The sequence below is a fragment of the Falco naumanni genome, chromosome 9, assembly GCF_017639655.2.
Source record: "Falco naumanni isolate bFalNau1 chromosome 9, bFalNau1.pat, whole genome shotgun sequence".
NCBI lineage: Eukaryota > Metazoa > Chordata > Aves > Falconiformes > Falconidae > Falco > Falco naumanni.
The window spans coordinates 28585606-28609056 of NC_054062.1; the positions used below are offsets into that span (position 1 = coordinate 28585606).

General features: G+C 43.0%; 2 protein-coding genes across 3 annotated transcripts; one reads left to right on the top strand and one right to left on the bottom strand.

The window, feature by feature from the left end:
- The first annotated feature begins 481 nt into the window (after window positions 1-481).
- ANKRD22 (ankyrin repeat domain 22) lies at window positions 482-9795 on the top strand. 2 transcript variants are annotated; one of them, XM_040607352.1, is made up of 6 exons: window positions 482-781; window positions 5055-5246; window positions 7071-7175; window positions 7487-7564; window positions 8442-8540; window positions 9335-9795. In XM_040607352.1, the coding sequence occupies exons 1-6, from the start codon at window positions 761-763 to the stop codon at window positions 9410-9412; spliced, it is 573 nt and encodes a 190-aa protein (XP_040463286.1). In that variant the 5' UTR covers window positions 482-760; the 3' UTR covers window positions 9413-9795. The 2 variants fall into 2 exon arrangements, with proteins under 2 accessions (XP_040463286.1, XP_040463285.1); XM_040607351.1 differs by having other exon boundaries at window positions 488-781; window positions 7068-7175.
- A 152-nt stretch (window positions 9796-9947) lies between these two features.
- LOC121094137 (lysosomal acid lipase/cholesteryl ester hydrolase-like) lies at window positions 9948-22382 on the bottom strand. Its single transcript, XM_040607349.1, has 9 exons — window positions 22245-22382; window positions 20123-20237; window positions 18859-19057; window positions 18132-18241; window positions 16700-16836; window positions 15989-16129; window positions 14394-14465; window positions 12511-12579; window positions 9948-11503 (listed from the first exon to the last, which is right to left on the bottom strand). The coding sequence occupies exons 1-9, from the start codon at window positions 22374-22376 to the stop codon at window positions 11270-11272; spliced, it is 1209 nt and encodes a 402-aa protein (XP_040463283.1). The 5' UTR covers window positions 22377-22382; the 3' UTR covers window positions 9948-11269.
- Window positions 22383-23451: the final 1069 nt, after the last annotated feature.

Consider the following 23451-nt stretch of genomic DNA (forward strand, 5'->3'; position numbering starts at 1 on the left):
GCATCTTAACCTCAGAGCCATGAACATGCAAAAGGGATCGAGGCATCGACAGTAATTCTCATCCCAAGGAAGCTCTAACGCAATTAACATATAAGCTCAGCAGGTTAAACATGAATCATATTCATTGTTTGGCTGGGCTAGGAAGAGAAGACTGAGCAGAAGGTGATGAAAGCGGCTCGCCTGTTCAGTAAGAGACTGAAGGTAATTATACCAGGAGCTCTCATTAAAGTGTGTGGGATCTAGTTGGTTCCCTTTTCCCAGTAAGTCTCTTGAGGTGTGCTTGCAGAGGGTTTTCAGTAGTTTTAGTCAGAAGTAGCTTGGGTGGCAATCTAGCTACTGTTCACTTAGGGTTTAGGTTTCATGCTTTTTTTCCTATACACCCCCCCACACCCCCCTTTCTTCACTTGTGAAACTTTCTTCCTCTCCCTCTGCCTCCTCCTGTCCTCAGCCTGTTTTGCCACTTTCCTTTTTAGGTAACTGGAGGCTGTTCTTGCAAAAAGGACATAGGAAAATGCCTGTGTGTTGTAACTTGTTCTGTTGTCTCTCCCGTAAGCTGTTCTCGTTGCCTCCTTGGGCTGGGTTTCTGGAGACAATTGTTTCATGCTACCAACTGGAAAGCACCTAAAGGAAATGTAGCTTAAGAGAGTGAAACTTTTAAGTTAAATATTAACCGGAATCAAACAAGCTTAAGAGCGTTTAAAGTGAGGTTAACTGGTTGAGCTTGTGAACAAGAGCGAACTCAAGCAGTGAAGAGTTAGACATGGGGATACTCTATTCGGAGGTAGGTGACCGTTTTTGCACAGTGACTGAAGCTATTGAAGAAACAGAGACTCACTGGGTTTGGCTTGTTCCCTTTGCAGCCTTGCATGCACAGGCTTATACAGATCTGTAAGTTCTCTGGAAATGCTGTACTTTGGCTATTACAAATTGACAGAAGTACTGTTTGCAGGAGTAAAGAAAATGTAATAACCAGGGTAATTATTGTGACTTCACAGAGGAAGTATGTGTTCAACATTTTTTGTTCTGCATTGAGATCGTAATGATTCTGAGCAGGGGCAAAGGACAAACGGCTTTGCAAACTGCAAACAGCTCCTTGGCTTATATTGAATATAGGTCATAAAGCTAACACCTAAGGAAACATTACCCCCCACCCCACAATTGTTTTAGGAATGTGATATTTATTTATTTATTTTTAGCTCTTTATGGGTTTGTCCCCAGACCGAGGTCCTGGGTCTGGGACCTAGCATAGTCCTGAAATTTAGCATAAATACTATCTAAACATATTTATTTTTTTATAAACTTTCCATTTCTATGTTTGGGATCAAATGAGAATTTTGGTCCTTTTTGACTGTGGATACAGTGGATTGCACTGTTGTTTCTTTTTCTGGAGACAGAATTACATAGTGGTTCCTTTAAAAGCTTACATTTCTTTGCTGAAAGCCACTCTTTATTTTTAAAAGTTTTCTTCTTCTCTTTCAGTGTTCTAGGGAGCTTGAATTTGTGCATTCATAAGGTGATGGGCTGTGTAGACTGCACCTTGTTCTGAAAGGATTTGTTGCCTCTCTCCAGATCTGCTACTCTGAGATAAGATTGTACAGTGTCATCTAGCTTAATTAAGTGGTTTTTAGAGAATGCTCAAATGCTGTCCATACTTCCATGCTTATTAGTTAGTATTTTCATATACATAATTCTCTTCCTTTAAAATTTTGAGTGATATACTGTTTGGTTTGGTGGATAAAAAGTATGCTTCTTTATACAGGACAGAAATCTAGAGAAATACAAATAAGAAAGTGTAAGTTGCCTTTTCTGAGGAGTACAGATTGGATACTAGCACATTCCTCAACATCACAAACATAATTTAGACTTCCCTATTTAGTTTGTAGCATGCTTTGGATGAATTTTAGTGCACAGAAGAGACTATGGATTGGTTCAGAATATCTGGATGTTACGAAATATCTCCTTTTTGTCTAAACAACTGCAATGTGTTGATGTAACTTAGGCAATTGCCTGCAGATCTCAAAGGAGGAAGCAATTATAATCTGATAGTGCTCTCCCAGTTGATAGACTGGCTTTACCTTAGTCTCTTCTTTATTGGCTGAATGCTTTGTCCTTAGTGCTGTGCCTTTAATCCTTATTTTATGTGTGGTAGAACTTGCTAAATAGCTCATGGTTTGTTACTAGCTCAGCAAAGCTAGGCAGAGGGAGATGCAAGAAGCTCTGAAAACAAGTAGACAAATTTAGATGTGGTAGTTCATCTGGATCTGAGTAAACTACCAGGTCCTGATTTCAATCACATGGCCCATAACTGATTAAAAATAAATAAGTAAATCAGTTGTATAGTGATATTGTTCTTCTTCCTAACAGTGAAAGTGGTTTATTTTACTTTTCTTGCAGCCCTTATCTGGTGATCTTGTACTGTGTGATCTCTGCCAAGAAAACCTTTGCCCATCCTATGACTAATTTTCACCTTTCTTGAAGGGCTTGTAGAAGAACTAGTATTGCAGAAAGAGAATTCTAATCTAACTATAGAGGTTTTGCTTAAAACTGCATATTCAATTTTCCTTTGAACACCTGACTTGCATGAACATCACTCAGTCATTGGCATATATAATCTTCAAAATCTAATTTCCAGGCCCCAGTGTCTTCCTTTTGCTTTCTTTAGTCAGGTAGAGCCATGTGCTCTAGTTCATAGTTAGACCTGATGCTGCGGCAGCAAACAGGCACCACTGGTGGGGGTAGGAGGAGTTTGGTGTTGCAATTCTGTTTCCCCCCCCCTTCCATCATATGCTTTGTGCAGCGCCATGCTGTCAGGTTCACAGGGTGCATCTTGCCTGAATGCCAGGTGATGCTGCAGGAGTGTGAACTGGAGCAGAGGTGAAGGGCTTTGCTGCCAGGCAGTTCAAAAGGCACTTGCTTCCTCTTCAGCTAAGCTGGCATCTTGGTCCTGCTCCCTCTCCCTTCAGACTTCGAGCTTGTGCTTTCCTTGGGAGCAGTGTTTGATGTGCCTGTGCCGGGTCTGCCCTGCTACAGTGTGGAGGTGGGCTGGGTCTGGTTCTCTGTGGCATTCAGGACACTGGGGTTAATAAATAATGTGGTGTGGGTGAGAGCAGCCTCTCTGTGTCTTAGTCTGTGAACCTTTCCAGAAGTTGTGAGCTCAGTTCTCACTGATTCTTCTTCAGAGTTTTTTGTTATGGGAGCACTGGCCTTTATTTCTCAGAGGTGCCAAAAGGAGATGCCATAGACCTTATGTCTGTGCTCCAGCTGCTAGTGCATCTCTAATGGGGGAAGCTGCTGGTGTTCTCCTGAATGTCTTACACTGCTGTGAGACTTCTGCGCTCATAGTCCTGCTCCTCTCTACAGCTGAGCCTGACCCTGAGGCATGAACTTTGGATTCACCTTGCATGTGAAGCCCAGTTATTCTGAGTACGTATCTCATAGGTTTATTTCCCTCTTGTGTTTGATGGGTGTATAACAATAATGTAATAACCATAACACAAATCAGAAGCCGGTCATGAAGCTACATCATGGCTGAGGAGGTCTTTGAACACTGTAGAAAGCCGAGGGAGGGTTTCCAGGCTTCTAGCCTCCGTGCTTTTCTGTAGATACAAAGGAAATGTGTTTTCTTGGGTTTTGGAGTGAATCTACTGCCTGTGTATAACATTGTCCTAACTCTGTAATTGGCCTCACTGCTGATATTCTAGGCAGGTGCTGTCTAACTGTGTGTAACTGTCTTCTGGCCAAAGTTTGGAGAATTGTTTAAAACAATCTTAAGCACAGGCAGAAAGAGAGGTTTGTGGCAGAGGCTTCAGAGCCATGGAAATCCTTGCACAGTTCTCAAGCTCTAGTCTGGAGCTGGTCAGGTTTTGTGTCCATTCTGCTGCTACTGGAAGCCTGTTTTGGAGCTTTACTCTGCACATGGCTAAAAATCTTTCTTTTTTTTTTTTTTTTTTTTTTTTAAATTTTCATGCTAAACTGCTTGGCCAGATGTATATAGCCTTTTTTACCTTGCTCCTTGAAATTAATTGGCTCTTCTCTAATACTTACCCTTCAATTTATTTTGGAACACTTACAGACCTGTCTCTTTTCTTCCTAGCCAAGCTAAGAAAATCGGTCTTTCTTCAGGCTTTTCATATTCCTCACTTGTATAGAGGTCTTACGCTCCTGCCATAGTGTGACCTCATTTTTGGACCTAGATGACAAGAACTGTATCCACTATCGCAGTCAGATAATATTTAAAGAAAATGCCTATCTGGAAAATGGTGAATAAACCCCTCAGTATTGAAGGCAGAAGAAAAGAAAGAAACTTACTCTCTTTTTGACTGGAGAATTTCAAACGCTACCAGTTTGCCACATTTTCCACTGTTATTTTTCTGCCTGTATTAGGCCTGTAGAAAGTCATTGTGCACCTGTCCTTCTCAGCCTCTCCTTAGTCTGAGTTCTTGCTGCTGGAAAGGGAAGGAATTTCAGGTTAGGTCAAAGGTGTGTAGAAGTACTGAAGCAAAGACTCGAGCAGTAAGCAGTTCCCAAAAGCCAAGCAGGATCTGAGCTGTGGGCACACGTGCATGTATTTTTTAGATATGAAGTTTAACTTCAGTCCCTAGAAAAGAAACATTGCGGGGGTTTGGTTTTTCAAGTTTCACCTGAAGTGTGGTTCTGCTCTGGGAGCTGATGAGTCAGCCAGAAGCGGTACCTCCTGTTCGGCCGTGAGGCGTGGGCTTGTCAGCGCTTGCTGCTTCGTACGGTGAGATCGGAAGCCGTTCTTTTAATGGCTGTAAGCGAACCAGATTTATTTCTGGGATTATAGACACATCGTCCAAAATTAATAGAAAGTTCGTTCTCCTGTGCAAGGGCTGTGGCTTCTCGGGCCGAGGGCTGAGCGCTGCGGCGCGGCAGCTGCAGGATCGTCCCTTACCGCCATCTGCTGGAAGCCACCTGGAACTACAGCCTCTGTCAGAGCGCCTAGCATTGTCTTGGAATGTGCCAGTAATAACTCAGAATGGGAAGTATGGATGTCTTAGTGAAACATGCTGATAAATATTATCTTTTCTCCTCAGCCCATTTGTCAGGCAGCTTATAATAACGATTTCAATGAAGTTCAGCTCCTTTTGGAGCATAACAGCAACTATCTGAACATCCAGGACAGCTTCAGTGGAGACACACCCTTAATTTGTGCATGTAAACAGGGAAACAACAGGATAGTTAGCTACCTTCTAAAAAGAAATGCTGATGTCAACCTCAGAAACAAGGTAAGCGGCCTTTGCAGCAACTGTTCTTTGAGATTCTTGTAGGGTGTGTGGGGACACTGGCAAGCACAGCCAAGCCTGAGGTTTGTTTCCAGCTGAGGCATAAGTATAACTCCAAATTATAATTCAATAGACCTATATGTTTATGTTTGTCTCCTCCTTTATTTTTGTAACTTGCTAATGCACACCAAGTAATAAACATTGCCAGCCGGAGTTTCTCTGTGTGTTCACGTTCCCTATTTTGGTAGCACTGCGGGACATCCCTGGTCCCCAGTGGGTTCTGTCTGCTTACCCACGCAGCATTCTGCATTCATCTTGCTCTCCAGCTTGTATCTATCCCTTCTGTAGCCTTTCTTTCCCTCTGTCTTTTTCTTCACCCTGGTTAAAAGGAAAGTCTGAAGGAGAGCCTGTCCATCTGTCCCAAATGTATCCCTTAGGAGAGACAGACTATGAAAACCTTCCTTATTTCCTCTGCAGACCTGGTTCTGTCATGCTACAGAACAGCGACATGACACGTAATAGCATGCTAGGGGCAAGGAGGGGAAGCCTTCCATCTTTCTTCCACTGTTCCCTATTTTAGAAAATCCCTACCTGTCTTGCACTGTAGCTGTGACCATTTTCCCTAAGGTGATGAGGAATTATGTTTTTGTGGTAAATTTCCATGTAGGTTACAAATAAAAAATAGCAGAAAGATGTGTGTTCTGGCTTCATTTGTGATTTATTGTCATGATGTTAAGGGTGATAAATAGCCAGGAACCCCCCCCTGCCCCAACATTGTCAATTCTATTGTATGATCTCATACTCCAATGCAATGTTTACCGAGTTTCTACACATTTGTAGGCTACCTTATGTGTCTGCTTTCCAGCACATTTGTTTATTTCATAGGAGGGCAGCAAATGTTTGTGAGGTGGCATATTCTATCCTGTCTGTTCTTGATGCAGAAGGGTCTCCATCTTACCTCAAAGTCCCTTTGAAAGAGTTCAGTATTCTGTCGCAAGCTCATTTTAATTGCACTGGTAGCCATTTGCTAGCAAAGCCTGGGCTTTCTTAAATGCCTCTCTGCTTCACCTTCACAGATGAAATCAGGCCCTTGGATGCAGAGCTCAACTGTGGTGCTCAGGGCTGAGAATGGGGAACAGAGGATGCCACAGAAAGGCTTCCCTGCTTGCTTTGGGCCACAGTGTACCCCACTGTAACCCTGTAACCTAGTTTGACAGCCTGCAAGAAGTTTAACACAAGTGTTCTTCATTATACAAGTTTACAGCCCTGCCCTTTACTTGCTTTGGTACAGTCAGTATTGAAATGCTTTTGAAACTCTGTATTCAAAAACTTTTTAAACACTAGGAGTCTGCTTGGGGGTGTTGCCCCTTGCCTGTGTTTCTCGCGTGTGCCAAAGGAGATGCTATAAACTCTCACGTGTCTTTCCTACAGGAACCAGCACCTCTATAAGAAGAGGAGCTGTGGGGATTCTTCCTGCTGATTTGACTTGCTGGGCAGTGGTAGTAGCCACATGAGATGTCCACTCTGCCCTTTCTGTCTCTGCAGCCATGTCTGAGTTTGCAGACATACACATGGAATCCTTTGGATCCCACATCCTTCTTGCATGTGTAGCCCAATTTCCATGAGCCTGTATGTGTTAAATATGCTTCTGCCTGAAGGAAGCAAAATGCATGTATCCGTTTCTGCTTGGAAATCAGAGAAATATTTCTAGTAGATAACCTAAAAGAAAGCTTGTGAAATATAAAATGGTCTACTATTGCCAATATTAAACAAATAGAATCGGATCACTGAATTTGGTGCTAACCAGAATTATTTTTTGTTTAGAAGGACTGCACTTGTCTGCATTATGCTGTGAGAAAACGATTTACCTTCCTTGACTATGTGCTCATCATAATCCTCATGCCAGTTATGCTTATTGGATATCTTCTTATGGTGAGTCTGGATGAAAGTAGGAAAGGCCCTGTACCTTTCCCCTTATCGTCTTTCTCATGGCAGTATTTCAGGCCAGGAACCTGTATAGAATATGGACTGCTTTTTTAAAGCAAGAACTGATGGAGAGCAACAGAAGAAGCAAGGATTTTGCCGTTAATATAGCTAGTAAACTAACAGAATTGTATCACTACATCAGTCTGGAATTTGCAGAAGCCAGACACTCTTCTTGGAAAAAAACACAGTATTTAGCCAAAATATACTATATGCAGATAACTGTCTTACTATGTTACTCTTTCTCTTGTACCAAACAGATCTCAAAGACTAAACAGAATGAAAACCTGATCAAGATGTTGCTTAGAGCTGGAGCTGATGTTAATGCTACAGACTTTGTAAGTGGGTTTATATTATACAAATGCGAATGTGGCATGTTTGCTTGCAGCAATATTAAAAACAGCCTTCAGAATCCTCTAGCAACACAGTCCTGCTTTCAGAGTAGGATTGGGTACTGAACTGGCTGTGGTGTACCAGGAGGAATCAATGTTTCCCCTAGACACTTAGGCAATAGTTTTGTAATATGCACAGGAATAATTGTCAGCTGATCAACTAATTCTCCCTTCCTGATACATGCCCTCTTAAGAGAATGCAGGCAAGCTGGGTTGAGATAACTTACATATTACATACCTGATCCTATAAAGTTTCTAGTGATATAAGGGTCTGAGTTTGTCATGATTTATGAGTTCTTGGGCTGGAGCAGATTTGTGGGCAGAGGTTGTGCCACAGTGCTAGACCCTGTGTCTTCTCTTGGTCTTCAGAGTGCGCTGATCTGCCATGTGTACACTTCTGTATCCACTAGCCTGGGTCTGGTAGAGCTCCTCTACTCTAAGGCAGAAAAAGAGAACCCCCAATTTTAGCAGCCGCCAAATTCTAAAACACTGACAGGTGAGCAAATGGTATTGCTTAAGACATAGTTGTTAAGATCAAGATCATGGAATCCTCTGAAATTAGTAAAGAACAATTGGCTTCCTGCTGAAATTATCAGACCTGTTTTAGCAGCAGCATCCTGGGGAAGGGATGATTTTTTTGTTCCTGTTGCTCTTATGAAAATGTATTTGTTTTACTGTGTAATGCATTGTAACAGGGAAAGATACATGTCTTTTGCATCCAGCGGTTAGGGGAAAACTGATAAGGTTACAGGTAGTCATGCTTGCCTAAGGTCTGCTGAAGAAGTAATAGAACTAAAAGTAATCTGCTTCTGTTTCCCTTCAGTCTGGTAACACAGCCCTTCACTATGCTTGTGAAATGAAAAATCAGGCAGTCATTCCTCTACTGCTTGAAGCTCATGCAGACACTTCTGTAAAGAATCAGGTAAGAAGGTGAAGTTGATAACTATATTTCCTTATCATGATAGTGAACCAGTATGTTGTAGGCCTTAGCTGGTGTGCAGCAGTTTAAAATAAGGGTGGATAGGTTCCTGGCAGCAGACTTGTTTGCTGTGGGGTATAAAGCAATGTTTGCTCCATTGCTTTTGTTGGCAAGGGCAACTTTAAAGTCCAAATCCTTCACTGCTGGATTTCTACCAGCAAACACTGCCTGCACTTCCACCAGACTGGCAGATCTCTTAGCTATCTTTACGGTACCTTTTCTTAACTCAGAGCTGCCCTACAGTTGTTCCTAAGATGCAGGCTGCAGGGGAGAAATTAAAGCCTTCCTAGGTGCTTTTTGTGCCACTGGACACTGTTCTTCTGAGAGGGGCTAAGTTAAGCTTCTTCTGTCATCAGAAAAGCTCAAATGTTGTCCAAATGATTCTATGATTCTAAATCAATGTTGACTTGGAAGTATCTGCATCACTCAGTTGAGGTGAGCAATGTATTGCCCATGTTGCCCTTGAAATTAGCTCTTTGCTTAGCTCTGCACTGACTTTGGTCATTAGCCCCAGGGAACAGTGGAATGGCTGTCACTGCTGGAGGGAAGGACTCTGCCACTGGCTTCGGTGAGAGTGATCTTAGGCCCAGCACATTCTGAAACCTTTATTTTAGAGCAAGGATGTGACAGTGAAACTTAGGCAGGGGAGCACTGCATGTGAGCAGCAAATACAGGAAAGCTCTTTGCACTTGACCAATATCTGTCATATTGCAATGTGTTTCATCTGTTTCTTTCAGGATGGGGAGACTCCTTTAGATATAGCAAGAAGATTACAGTTCCACAACATTGAAAGCATGCTAAGGAAAACTTCATAGTTGTCAAGGATTCTTGAACGTGCAGAAAATTACATCATCTGACAATCCACCTTGCGCAGCAGCAGAAGTCCTGCAGCAGGTTGAGGGCAGTGACTTGATAGACTTGGTCCAAAGCCACTCATTCCTTGCTGCAGGCTTTGACTATTTCTTGTGAGACTTGTCAGTACCCACAAGGCCACATGGGCTGAAAGGAGTTAATTTGATTTTACTAAGCCATGAATGATTACAATAGCGTTCAAAATATTGCCCTTCCCATTCGCTTGCCCAGTTTTGTTACTTGACTTGCATAGACTGGATTTTGAAAGCTAGCTACAATATTTCTGGAAGCATAAACATTGCACATAGTGGTTGGCAGCCAATGCAAAAATAAAATATTCTTTTGAGTGTGTGTTCCATAGGGGATACATTTGACAACTGAACGATACGCCACAGCAGTTTATACAAAGCCTGGTACCCTTCCTCTTAGTATTTCTCTTCCTGCAGTGGGAGTGACTGGGAGAATAGATCTTTCTGCTTACCACTTCCTCCTTCCATCCCTGCTACAAGTTTCACACACCTTAATTCTCACTATGTTGCTGCGAGGGAAGGATTATCTTCTCCCTTTTTTCATGTAAGGAACAGCAAAAAAGAGATTCAATGGGTTGCTGGAGACCACAAAGAAAGCCAATTCCCAGGTTAGTTTAATGCATTAAGAAACAATAATGAAAATATGTTTGGTGCAGTAGAGATACAAGTCTCTTGGCTACTTTTGCAATATAAACAGTGTACTAAAGAAAAAACAATCAATAAATGAAATGCTGTTGGTGGGAACTAGATGTATACTTCCCATGGGACTGGACAGGATACCACGCTTTTCAGAGTGGTGCATGCAGCAGGGGGATGCATATACCAAAATAATAATAAATTCATGAGTCTTCTCTTGCATAGGTGAAGGCAGAAGAAAACCTGCAGTGGTAAGCAATGTATTAATGTGGCCTGGTGCTTTGTGATTTAATAATGCAGCAGTAAAGGGGAATCTCCTTTCAAATGCTGCTGTATCTTGCTTTCTTGGTCTAATGGATCTTTATTTTTGTTGACAGTTTTGGCCATTTCCTGTAAGCTGTCATAAGTTCAGAAGATAGATGCCATGATCAGCAATGCTAATGGCTGCTAGACTACACGCATGGACAAGATAGTGTATTCTTCCTGTGTTGCAGAACACAGATACATTTTTCTGTGTAACTGTTCTGGTTTGGATGCTGACTCCAACTACAAAGGGTCCTGGCTGGGCAATACGAACTTGAGTCTCCACCCAGAAACAGCCCAGGAAACAAAGCCATCCTGTCTCAGCCTGTAATAATGAACACTCTGGATGCAGCCTGGGGACAGACAAGCCAAGTTCTCTGTCGAGTGGATAAATTACTTAATTTAAACAAAGGTCAGTTTTACTTCAACAGAGAAATGAGCAAATCCCACTTCTGGGTCTTCATGGAAAGACACTACCTGGGCATGGGAATGTCTCTGGGGAGTACCTGGGATATACACAAGAACAACAGGGTTTAGGCTTAGGAAAATCAGTCTTTGAGAAATAAAAGCTGTCCAAATTAAGTGATTCTTGCAGTGTGTACTCTAATATATTCACGTTTTCAGCTTTCATTCCTGTACACCTCAGCCTTCTCAGGAAGACAGCAGACACAATAATACCATGGAAAACCTCAAACAACGAGGAAAGCAGGAAACCAACAAGTGCAGATAAATACCTATACTGGTATCCATGATGTGTATCTGTGTATTTACCTCTTCCCCAGGTATCACCCTTATCGCCAAATAGAAATTTTGGAGGTTTTTACCTAGTGAATCAACACTGTGCATGTGGTTTCAAAAGTATTTTTTTATGAGTTCAATGATTTTCCAATACATTTTCTCAGTTGCATCAAGGCCCCAGATGAAATCAAGATGTCCCCAAGCAGGAAAATGGTCATGGTAAATGAGATTAGTAATTCGAGGAAGTAACTTTGCTATGTCTTTTGGATCTGCAAATTTGTCGTCTCCGCCACTCCAAACAGCAATTGGTATGCTTATCTTCTCTATCTTGTATGCAGGAGGAGTAGACTGTGAGAAAAGGAGGAGATCTGAGTGAATGTTTTTATATCAGAAGTTGTGTTTAGGGAAAGGATTCTTTGCAAGCATCTCTCTCTTTCCCTTCTGCACTCACTACAGGAAAACAGTAAGGATGAAGGCCACCCTCCCAGCGTTTATTGCCCTAACCCCATTCTTTGTCTACAGTGCAAAGGAACAATCCGTCCTATTCCTGTGTCTTTCCTGCATGCATGGCTAAGAGTTGTCCTGCAGTTTACCATTCGGTTGTGCCCTTCCACAGGTTGGGATATGGAAAGCACAGTGTCTGTGTTTATCAGGCAAGGACTGTGGGGCTTAATAATGTGTATATTTAGGGTGGGAAGGTCTTTAAGTTTTGTTGTGGCACAGAGTGCAACTGTTGGTCTTAGTTGTTATGCTTGAGACTGAAGTGGCAAGGTAATACTTTGGCCGTTTATAATTTCCCTCTAGAAAATTTCTGAGACAGTGTGCATGAGTAGAAATGACTGATTATAACTCTGGAGCCTTTCTGTCTGTGAAAAGCAGCCTGTCGTGATATAGCACAGGACACTTGCAAGTCAAATGTGCTAATTATAAGAGAAATGATTGTCAGCCAATTGGAGAGGTCACTGTAGCTGTGAGATTCATTTCCTCCCTTAACTGAAAGGCAGACCTTGAGGATTTTGGGGGAAGTGAAGAGCTCCATACTCATTCAGTCCTAGAGCCTGGATGTGGCTCTTAGCCTTTTGGGAATGGCAGGTAAATTGACATGTCATTGGACACATCCCTGCATCAGTAGTGGAGGCAAAATGAACTTCTGTTAGCTGTCTGCAAGAATCTGTCTATGCCTCGTCTGTGAATAGACTTCGACACTTACAAGTATTAGATTCAGGTGCAACATTACCTCAGACCACTCTCCTCCCCCTTTCTGTAGCCCTGACAGGGGATAAAATCTGAACTTTTCTATTCTTAGTTTTGCCAGGACCCGAGGATGAGTTCTCAGAAAAACTGAATTGCCTTACCTGGTTGTATTTCTTCATGTTTTCCTTACAGCCGTAGTCATAGGCTTGAAATCTGTCTTTAACTACTAGCTGTTAAAAGAACAGATAGGATGTAAGTGTTGAGAGATCCAGAAGCAGAGTGCAGGAGGTGTTTTCTTGCCTGTGATCGAAGCCAAGGCTCAGGCAGCTAACCACGAGTTACTCCCACCCCTTCTTCTGGTTGCAGGATTCCAGGGCTACGGAGGATGGGTCGTAGGGTAAGTGGTTTCATCGCCTTTACTCTTGCTAACTTTTTCTCCTGATCCTCAGCTGTCCTTCTTGTTATGTTTATTAAGATTTTGCTTTACTACCTTAGTTAACTGAAGTTGGGGTCCCTGTTTGCGATGCAGATTTGGGTTCAGTTATCACATGGAAATAGGACGTGAATGTCTATCATATGTCAGGGCTGTTACTAGTCTAGTGTAATATAAGATCTCTCCTTACACTTCTTATCTTTTGCGTGTCAGTTTGGCCTGCTCACAGCAGTGGCAACATTTGCAGATGCTCTGTACTTAAGTGTTTGGCTGTACTTGAGTTGTGCTCTGACAGCAGTTTTGAGGTGAAACATTAGACACAAGATATTAGCCTCCTTGAGCCTGTGTTGCCCAGAAGACATGGTCTATGCCCTACAAGACTGATGAGTGAAGAGTTAAGCATACATTTGTCTGGAGTTTATTGTTTGAGATTTTTTTTGTCACTTTTGTTTTATTTTTTGCACTAACCTGACACATAACTTTGTTTGTGAGTGGTTGTAGGTAACACAGGTTGAGAGAGTCAGTGTCTGTCAGCTTAGAAAACCTTGACTTCAAGGTTTCAGGTAGCTGGGAATGTGCTAGAGATCTGCTTGCTGTGTTGCCTGTGCTATTTTCTTCTCTGCTGCTGTATCTGTGTTTGCTTTGTAGCCCCTTGACTTTGTTAGAAGCTGGCAAAACAGGCTGGTTGTGGATGGTTTTGTCCCAGTTTCCTGGCTCTGGGTAGGTGTATCCTGCAGGACTGACTGCTGGGAATTTTTGTGAGGGGTGTTCTCAGGAGCACACCTATATTCTTCCCCATATTAAGTGTTCGCAGAAATGAGGAGTCTGCTTATAAGATGTGTGCAGATATATCCTGGCTCAGCAGGTGTACTGGGACACATGCAGTGATGTGTCTAGTTTCTTGGCTGGAGCTGTCTTGTGCTGGTCTGATTCAGACCATGAGCAGAACAAGCTCAGATCTGTCAGTGCATACATGGAAACTCACCTTTAGAGAACTCGAATCCAGGATCTGGACAGGGGCAAGAATGACTTTAAAGGGCTTTGGAAAAAACTGGCTGTTGGGAACATCCCTGTAGTGGTGTTGCTTGTCATGTATGTAGTAGTGTAAGACATTTCCCCACTTTGCCATTGTAGCAGCAGAGGTGTTAGTGCAGTTAACTAGCTTTGGGCGGTGATCCAGGCTACAATTAACCCTCTGGAAGAAAAGTTTTAACCCAGATCACTTCTTTGTCTGGCTCATCCCCTGGCTGCTCAAGTTTCCATGATCCTCCTACTGCCTGCCAAGTGCCTAGACCGTGCTTGTGTTCACTTCTGCAGCTTTCAAGGCAAATGTCTTCATAAATAAAGATGAAGGCTGGAAGCCATTAGAGCCCAACATGCAGAGAGGCTTGATATGCCCTGGGGAAATGTCAGTACCTGATACCAAAGGAGCAGTTCAGGCAATAGTCTGGTGAGCCATGGAAAACAGTGCTCCCGCTGTGACTGGTGAGCATGTGAGAAGGTGTGATGGGCAGTTTCCCAGACCCATCACCTCTGGACTTCCCTGTAGGCTACTGGTTGCACAAAAAAGCAGTATTAAGAGTCTGTTTATATGTCAGTGCGCAGTTATACCTGATGCCAATGAAGAATGTTCTGTACTGACGTTCCAGCAGGGGAATGTGCTACGTATATATCTATTCGACTCTGAAGAGAAAACAGAAGTGTTACGAAGGCAGTGATCCACTGTTGTGATGCAATAAAGCTGTGAGAGACCTGAACAACATACTGCTGCTGTGTTAAACCCCCATTTTAACAGGTTATTTTTCAAATATCAGACAGAAAAGTGAAAAGCAGACTTAGGTATAGCTGGTTAATAGAATGCATCTGCACGCTTTCTCCATGAAAGTGAGTCTGTTCCATGAAGATAGTACTACTGTGGGATCCTATGGTTCAGCAACAGCAGGGAACACCCCCACCCCCCACCCCCACCCCCCACCCCAATCCTTTCAAAGTAGATTTCTCACCTCACAGCAGACCTTTATGCATGTATAAGTCTTTTCAAGATTTGTTTTTCTCTTCACTTTAGTCCTTTACTACACCGTAAGTGTACACTTTACACTCATTAAGCTAATGAAGCCAGCTTACAGAACAAAGTGCTTTTTCTTCTATTTGTATTTTTATACTTCTGTTACGGAGATTTTCCAATTCCATCTCTCTAGATTCCTCCTCAGACTTGTTATCTTGCCCATTAGTGATTAGAACCACATTAGTGAGTTAACCCAAGACAGGAAAGATCCTTAATGGTTTAGCTCTGCAATTCAAAAGAGCTACAATGTCTTTAATTGATTTTGCATTGAACCTTTGATTCTCAGTGCTTTCCCGTATGTGCTTTTATGTGTAGTTATAAATGGAGAACAATGGACCCCAGTCTTTACAGATATTACGGTAATAAATATTACACAGGCCAGGTCCTATACAGTTTGGACACTGTAAAGTAGATTTAAGACACACTACAGCATCCCTGTGTTGGCAAGCATTGGGACAACTCTCCTGTCTCTCCTGTCCCCTCTCACTGATGCACTAGTCTTTGTGACTCCCACTGTAGGTGTGTTGCACTCCTCAGGCACAGTGGAAGGACTTTCTGTAGGTGTACTGTCGTGGATTGAGCTGTTGGGCCCATTTCTAAGGATAACAGCAATGGGAAAATGCCCCTTAGAGTAGTGCTTTGGGACCAAGTTCTGCTGCAAGTAGTCTGAAAAGTGGGAAGAGAAAAGGAGCTTTTTCCTGTCTTTTAATTATTCCAGTACTCAGAGGACCGTGGTCCCCACATGCTAAAGGAGGAAACTGGGAACTGTATTACCAACAAGTCTGACTCCATCATTCATTGGCTTTTTTTAAAGAGTATCTGCGTATGACCAAAATCTGGTTGGCTTAGCCCAGAAAGGGGGAACATCTATTGCCGTGTGTGACATAGCTCCAGACTGAATTCCATCCTTTCTTTCTGGGATTGGAATGTGCCTAGTTGTTGATCCCATCCATCATTAGCTCTAGTCCTGTTTGGCACTGTTCGCACCGTACAATGTCCTGGCATTCCCTTGGTCTGCTAAGAACCACGTTGTGGTTTGTGTACGTTTATATGCGTAACAGTTGCTAGATAAGGATAAAGTGCACAAATGTAGCTTCCCAAATCACTTTTACTTTGAGTATGTGTTCTTGCACATACTTACTGCGTTCAGATTTCTGATGTTGCCTCCAGCTATGTTACAGAGTATATGGCCACAAAACTTATCCAGGCTTGTACAGAACTGTGTCGCGGGTCCTTTCAGAAATTCATCCTGGCGCATGGTTCCTTTGCAGCCAAGTAGTAACTGATGGAAGGGAAAAGTGCAATACATTTTTCTTGTTGCAGGAGCATTTTCTGCAGCAAACTGATGCTATTAGCCTAGCCTCCTAACTCAGTATTCAAAGATTGCCAGAACAGCTTGCCCTCCCAGTACCCTTAAAACATCTTCTTTCCCATAGTGCATCATATATCCTTCCTCCTTCATATTACTGGCATAAATCCTGGAGGAAGCCATCTTCCATTTCTAGTGTAGTGACCTCAATGCTCACTCCTTTCTGAAGTCCCAGAGATTGTCACGGCTGTTATTGTAGCTCTGGTTTAGTTCCTCCTGCACAAGACCAGCAAAAGTTAATGGCAAGAGTCCTATGATGAGACAGTTTCACAAGTCTCCTAATTCACTGGGATCTGCCGCTACAAGCCCTGTATCTCCACTATTTTCCCCACAAAGTTTGGGAACAGATTTTTCAAGAGCACTTGATTTATCCTAAGCTTCAGTATCAGCATCCTACCTGTCTGGGAACACTTCGTCTCAGGTTGAGTGAACCCTGTGAAGGTAAGTCAGACATAGGGCCTTTTAGAAGGAAAGATTACATACTCTGATCAGTGGTTCAGGAATCCTTGCTATCTTAATCAGAGGGCTTGTAGCATCCACGCCTGTGATTACTGGGGCCAGAGCAGAGAACATTTTCACCCGTTTAGCCAGCTCAGGGTGTGTAGAAAATGCTATGAAGGCTGCAAACACAATAGACCGCCTGAGTTAGTGATGACATCTTCCACAGGCAAAATAAATAAATAAGCAGTCGGCAGCAAACAAGAAATTACGCTAGATTGTGTGTTGTCCATGTTTGTCTGTGCTGCATGTTTTAAGTACGGCAAGCGTTAAAGCTAAGTTTTGAAATGAACTTTATTTGGGAGGCAAAGTTCATTCTGAGGTTTAAAGCATATCTGGACATTGCCTTTATCATTACAGCTTTTGTAGGAAACATGTCAATGAGGTTTACATGATAAAATCAATTCCCTCTAAAATGAGTTTTTCAGATTCTGATCTCTGAAGGTTTATGTTTATGCTTCCATGAAACTGTAGAATAATTAGCTGAATACCAGGAGCTTTGAGTGTTTTCAACTGATTGTTTGCATCAAAGCAGCTGAAGAAAGCCCAGATAGATCATTTTGCCAGAAGGGTCTTTAAATACTCTTATGAGAGGAAAAGAAAGAAAAGGTCTGGAGCTGTGACATTAGATGATTTTACCACATTTACTTCTCTTTTTTTTCTGGGTTGTTTACACTAATGAACTGGAAATTGCTCATTTCTAATCAATGTCCATTCATGGATCTTACACATAAACCATAAACATCAGGAACTTTCAGCTGATGCTGAAAGTGAGTTGCATTCAGAGGCTATAAAGTGAGTTCATGCTAAAGGCTGGCATTAAGAGAAAATAAGTTATTAGTGTTTTTTTGCTTCCTAATTTTCAGTCTCTGCCAATATGTTTTAAAACAATAATGTGGCCAGTTATAGCTCCTCATGAACTATGCTTTAAATTGTAATATTGCCATCAAGTCACATGACTTAGTAATGCTGAGTTCTTTTTCCTTTTCTCCTGTTATTTGAAATTATGTACTATAGGTGCTGTTTTATCATTTTAGTTATTCCTTCCTGTTCACAAGGAAAATAAATGCATGCCTTAATACGAAAGATGAACTTTATGCAAATGCCTGTTGCTGAGAATTTAAGAAAAATACCCAGTGCCAGTACCTGAAGTACCCAGTAAATAATCACCATCATGTCTCTCGTTATTTTAAAAGCTGAACTCTGTTTGGATCTGCTATTAGGTTTCTTTGCTTATTAAGGGTAACCAAAGCTGTTTTTAGAAAAGTTTTGCATATTTGCCAAATCTCAGTTCAGAAAGCACTTCTATGTTTGCTAGCTCTCCACAAAAAAGAAAAACAACTGAATTAATAGGAGACCCACCTACTGATCAGATAGGAAGATGAATGGTTGTGAACCATAAGTGTCCTGACATTACCTGCTGTTGTGCCTTCAGAGTGACCAACATAATATACATCCTCCTGTCCGGTTGTGTTCATGATGAAGTGCAGCTCTGCTGGAATATCATATTTACCCATCTCATCGAAGCTGCAGAGGAGAAACACAAAAGGCAGGTAATTCGGCTATCACAGTGTGAGTTACTGAATGTCAGCTTTGTTCAATGCACCAAGCAGGACCCATTGAAAGATGAGGTTGCTCACTTTGTCTGCATTCTTGCTTGAGCTGGGGAAGGGGGCAGAGGGACACAGCTGTACTGCCAGGCTGCCTGATGCCTTGGGCTCTCTGCAAAGGAGATGCCAGTTTCACCTGTCAGCTGCAGCCCTTGGGGAACTGAATTTCATCCTTGCTTTCACCAGCACGGGTTATAAAACTTATTTCTCTCTTGGTTGGATTCAGGTGTGAGAGATCAGAAATTTCTAGACAAGGCTGCTCAGTCTGCTGCAGTAGAGGTTCTTGGTCTCCTTCTCACAGCGCTGTCTCCCTTTTCCTCTACATTCCGTTCAATCTCCCAGTGTCTGAAATCTCCTCCCCAGCTGATGCACCCAACTCTGAGTAGCAGTGACCATCCTTCTTTATCTGGTTCTTTACTCTCCTTGGTTGGTGTAGACCCTGTTCTGATGCTGATTTAGGTAAAGACTATCAGGCTGAAGCTATCTAGTTGCCTCCAAGTTTCTGTCTTGAGTAATTCTCCCTCTACAGAGTACCTGAACTGCCAGAACTCTTTCTGGCTGGGATTAAGGGTCTTATGTTTTAAAGACCAAGTGTTCCCTCGGCTGTTTCCCATCCAGACATCATAGCCAGCATCTGCAAGCAGGAAGCCCAAGCTGTTGTTGGGCAGGTTAGAAATCCAGTGGGTAGCGTCTCCTAGAAGAGCATGCTGTAGGAACACTACAGGCTTTTTCCCTGGAAAAGATGAAAGTATTCTTATATTGGAGCAGTAGTTAATGTGTGTTTAAGATTGAGGTGAAGAGTTTAGTTTGGGAGAGGTATTAAATCTTTCCTTCTTCAGGAAGTTCCCAGGAGAACTATGCACAGGTATTGCTTTGAGAAACCTGAAGGATTTTTTCCATGTAAGCAGGAATTGTTTCATGACATTTCATAACCATTTCATGACAGGATGGCAAATAAAGAATTTAATAAAAAGGCCTGTCCCACCTCCTCTTGCACTGTAAAGCCACCATAGACGCCCCTACATTGAAACCATCTACCCATAGCCAAAAACCGCTGAAGACATAACAGTGTATGTAAGACAGAATAATTCTTGCAAATAAGCATATCTACCCTTAGGTTCATTCAGTAACCAACTGAGCAGGGCTCAGAGGCCCTTGATTAACTTTGGTTAACCTTACTTTGAGAGTAAGGAGGTCCAGATGATATCCAAAGAAGGAGATACAGATAGGAGGAGACATTTAAAATAAATTATTCTACAATTCTAACAAGGAGTATTAAACAAAGTAGCAGAATCCAGGGTACCTGAAATTCCAGCATAAATATTTATTCCATTCAGAATAAGTGATGAAACACATTTAATGCATTTGATTTTCATTGATGACCTGATCTCTTATGACATTCCTTGAGAATATCTCTGTCCTTCAGAAGGCTAGGAATTAATATTCATATGCCCAACCTGAGAAACTTTGTTGTCAGGCTTCTATTTTAAATGCATATTACTTAGGATGTTAATGCAAACACTCCCCAAATCCAGTGTACCAAACCCTCCCTCAGCCCACAGGAAAGAAAAAAACTGGGATATGACAAAATTATTAGAAAAAGTCTGAAATGAGGATAAGAGACACTGAATGTGTGGGCTTCAGCTGGATTCAGAATTCAGGCCACATTCTTGACTAGGTGCTCCTGCTAAGGAAAGGTGTAGAACATGCTATTGCATGTGCAAAGGGGAAAGATGGGGGACCCACGTAAGACCTGGCTTTCAGACTTTCCTTATGTCCTATAACACCTGTGTCACACCTGTGTTTTGGCTGTTCCTCCCAGCAGGAATTCTGAAAACACCAAGAATGTATCCATCCTCTGTGGTAACTTGATATTCCTCACTGGGGTATCCATGATATCTGATAATTTCACTCTGTGGGAAGCCAAAGGAGAGCTTGTCAACATCCATTTACAGTGTAGAGATGGGTACAGAAGGTGGCTGCTTCTATCCAGGAATGTGAAGGTAGACAAGAATGTACCAGGAAGATGGATGAATGTGATAACATATCGCTGGCTTTTTTCTCTACTGGTCTGTGTTGTACTGGTAGGAAGGGACCCAGAAGAGATTCCTGTAGGATAGCATGACCTGTGACTCTCTCTTTTGGGGATGATCAGATGTATGCTATAACATCGTCATGGAGGCTGGAGGACGCAAATGGAAGTGAGAGCAGCTGAGCTGTGCTTGTGTGATGTGGTTTGTGTATGCTCTTTAATGACGTATCCCTCCAAATGAAATACCAAGAGCTGCGTTTGCTCAGGTAGGAGCACCTAGTTATAGTTGGAGCTTTCCTGATATACCCCATATTGTTTAGGTTTTGGCTGGGTAGTAATTGCTGTAGCAGCGATACCCAAGCACTACACAGTCTTATAAGAGTGGCAGGATGACGGAGTTCAACTGTGCAGTAAATGAGACTGTTGCTGGGCCCTGCAACTTGCTTTTATGTGGTGCCATGTGTTAGGACCGTCCTGGGAGCAGCTTTTCCCTGAGCATTCTAGTGCTCTCTACTTCTCCTAGATGTACCTTTGTTCTTTCAGACCTCAGGGATGATGCTGTTAAGCAGCTCACATAAAGCCATCCTGCTTTGGAGGGTAACCAAGCCGAGCGGTGTGGATGTGGGCTGTTCTGTGATGGTAGTGCAAGGCCCCTGGCCACAGGGGCCATGGCTGAGAATAAATATCACAGGTCGTCTAAAAAGATGCATCAAAGTCTTCTTCAGACCTGCTTAGGTGGTGGTTGTCTGGTATTGGACTCCATATTATGGGCCAAAGCAGAACTGTATTGAGTGACTAACCTTTTGGGAGATAGTTTGTCATGTTTTACATGAGTGATACAGATCCTACCTTTCTAGAGAGTAAACATGCAGCAGTATCTGTATTAGACAGTGCCAAAAGCTGTGGGTTTTGGTCCATAATGAGTCTTTTCTTGCCAAAGTGTGATTAGGCAAGCCGCACAGGTAAGGCAAACAAGGGTGGAGCTCTTGTCACTAAGAAACTCATGAGACCACCTACACCTCATTTTGCATGCACTATGAGGAAATCTTTGGTGATTCAGAGCAAGGTGTCTTGGATTACTTTGTGTTGTGAGAATCTGCTGTTTGAAGGAGGGTTTCATCCTCCTTTACTACTGTACTGAGCAAATAGGTTGTTACAGAAGGGGAAGACTTTGCTTCCCTTGAGAGTAGAAACCAGATTATGCCTCAACTGCAAAGGAATCCTTTCTGGCAGCTCTAACTGTTTGGACAGGAGCATCAAGGTTCCTTCTAGGCTGGTGCTCTCTATTATAGTGCTGGAGGAATCTTTGTCCTATTGCCAGGTTTGTACTCTTCCCTTCTTTATGTGGTAGCCCAAAATACCAACATGTGTTGAGAAAGATGACCACAAACAACTGTTATGAGGCATGGCCCAGCCATGTGTTCATCATATATCTGTTGGGGTTTACTCTAAATGCAGGCAGAGAAATCTTTTGTTCACTTTGGTATGGACTGGAGCATGCAGTCTGTGCTCTGTCCACAGTTCAGGGCAGAATCCTGTTGCTGGGGTCAAAATTCAGTAGCCTGAATGCCCAGTGTCCCTCAGGAAGTTCTAGGGAGTTGCCTGGCCTTGGATCTAAAAGTAGAAGCCAGCACTCTCCATTGCAGGGCTATGTGTCAGTCCTTGTGCAATGCACAAGAATCGCATCTGTTCCTAGCACATTCAGAGCCAGCCCTCATTGCAGTGTTGACTCCAATGCAGCGGGTTTGGAAAAGGCAGGTTGGGAAAGAGGCAAATGTAGAAGGGGCCTTTCTTAGCCTTCTGACAAGGACTGTTAGTGATGGAGCAGTGGTAGTGGTACTGGGAGAGACAATTTAGAAAGAAAGGGAAAGAAAGCGACCCAACTTACAACGTTCATAAAGCATTCAGGGTTGCGAGTCTTCCCGTACTGGCTTGTGTGTGAATTCAGAGTGGAGGGTGTTGTGAATCCTTCTGAAAAGGCAATTCCTTGGGAGCAGAGCAGCACGAGGAGGCGCCACATCTTGGGGCTGTGTGAAAGAGCACATTCAAGGGTGTTTGCATTAGGAAGAGTGGTGTGGAATTCCACAGGAAGACCCAAGTAGGGTGTCTCCTGAAGGTTGCCCAAGGTCTGTTCCCCAAGGGAATGCAAGAATATACCTGTGTGAGGAGGGACTGTCTATGGCTCATGCTGTAGGGAGGGTTGCAGAACAGGTGAGGAGAACACTTGGGGATACCGTGTGAGAACATGCACAAGCACTCTGCAGATGACAAGGGAGCTGTGGTTGGCAGAGAGGGCCAGCTCTTGGCACGAGTCTAGCAGAAGCTTGACAAAGAAGCATGAGTATCTGAGATGATCATCACCCTGCTTGTCTGTCTTTATCTGCTTCTACTTCTTTTCCAGCAGGAGAGGTAAGAGGAGAAGAAAGCACTCTTTATTTCCTGTCTCCTCAGGAATGAGGTGAGAGAGGTTTGGTATGAGCTCTGTTTCCACCTGCCTTCTCTACCTTTGAGATCAAATGCCATTCTTGGTGCTGTTCAGTGGTGTGCTGGGGTGAGGCATCAGCCAGCGAGGCTCGTGAAGGGTTGTGCAGGAGCCAGGGGTGATTCAGGGGGAAGAGATGGAATATGCTTGCACTAGATCAGTGCCAGCCTGTGCTGAAAGCTCCATGGGGTAATGTGACCCAGACCAGGGTCAAGGTCTCTTTGAAATGAGTTCCTCTGACAATATGAAGTGAACAAGGTGACCCTGTGTGGCTCTCCAGAAGCCCCATGAGTCAGTTCTCAGTCAGCCTTTCAGACTGAAACTGAGTCATCTAGGTCTCCATTTACCATCCCCTTGGGATCCTTCACCAGCCCCTCGCTGCCCACTTCTTCCAAGAACCTGTTCTGCTATCCCCAGATAATTGCATTTTTCCTACCGCTACTTCTGAGCCCGAAGTTTCTGTCTCTCAAAATCAATGGCTGCCATCAGCTGAGGAACTGTGGAATGATTTGGTTTTAGAGCAATGAACAATGGGTCCTGAGATTGCCTTCACATTGCCAAGGGCCTGTCTCCTTTATCTCTTAGAAATGACTGTCCATATTGCAAATCTTGT

What these genes read in the sequence shown, in the direction of transcription:
- ANKRD22 (XM_040607351.1), top strand. Translation starts at nt 761, where the DNA reads ATGGGGATACTCTATTCGGAG. An exon ending in TGGGGATACTCTATTCGGAG is followed by an intron (nt 782 to 5,054) that starts GTAGGTGACCGT and finishes TTTTCTCCTCAG; the next exon opens with CCCATTTGTCAGGCAGCTTA. An exon ending in TTATTGGATATCTTCTTATG is followed by an intron (nt 7,176 to 7,486) that starts GTGAGTCTGGAT and finishes TGTACCAAACAG; the next exon opens with ATCTCAAAGACTAAACAGAA.
- LOC121094137 (XM_040607349.1), bottom strand. Translation starts at nt 22,376, where the DNA reads ATGTGGCGCCTCCTCGTGCTGCTCTGCTCCCAAGGAATTGCCTTTTCA. An exon ending in CTCTGAAGGCACAACAGCAG is followed by an intron (nt 16,837 to 18,131) that starts GTAATGTCAGGA and finishes TTGTGTTTGCAG; the next exon opens with CCTTCATAGCATTTTCTACA. An exon ending in TTCCTGAACCACTGATCAGA is followed by an intron (nt 16,130 to 16,699) that starts GTATGTAATCTT and finishes CCCTTCCATCAG; the next exon opens with TTACTACTTGGCTGCAAAGG.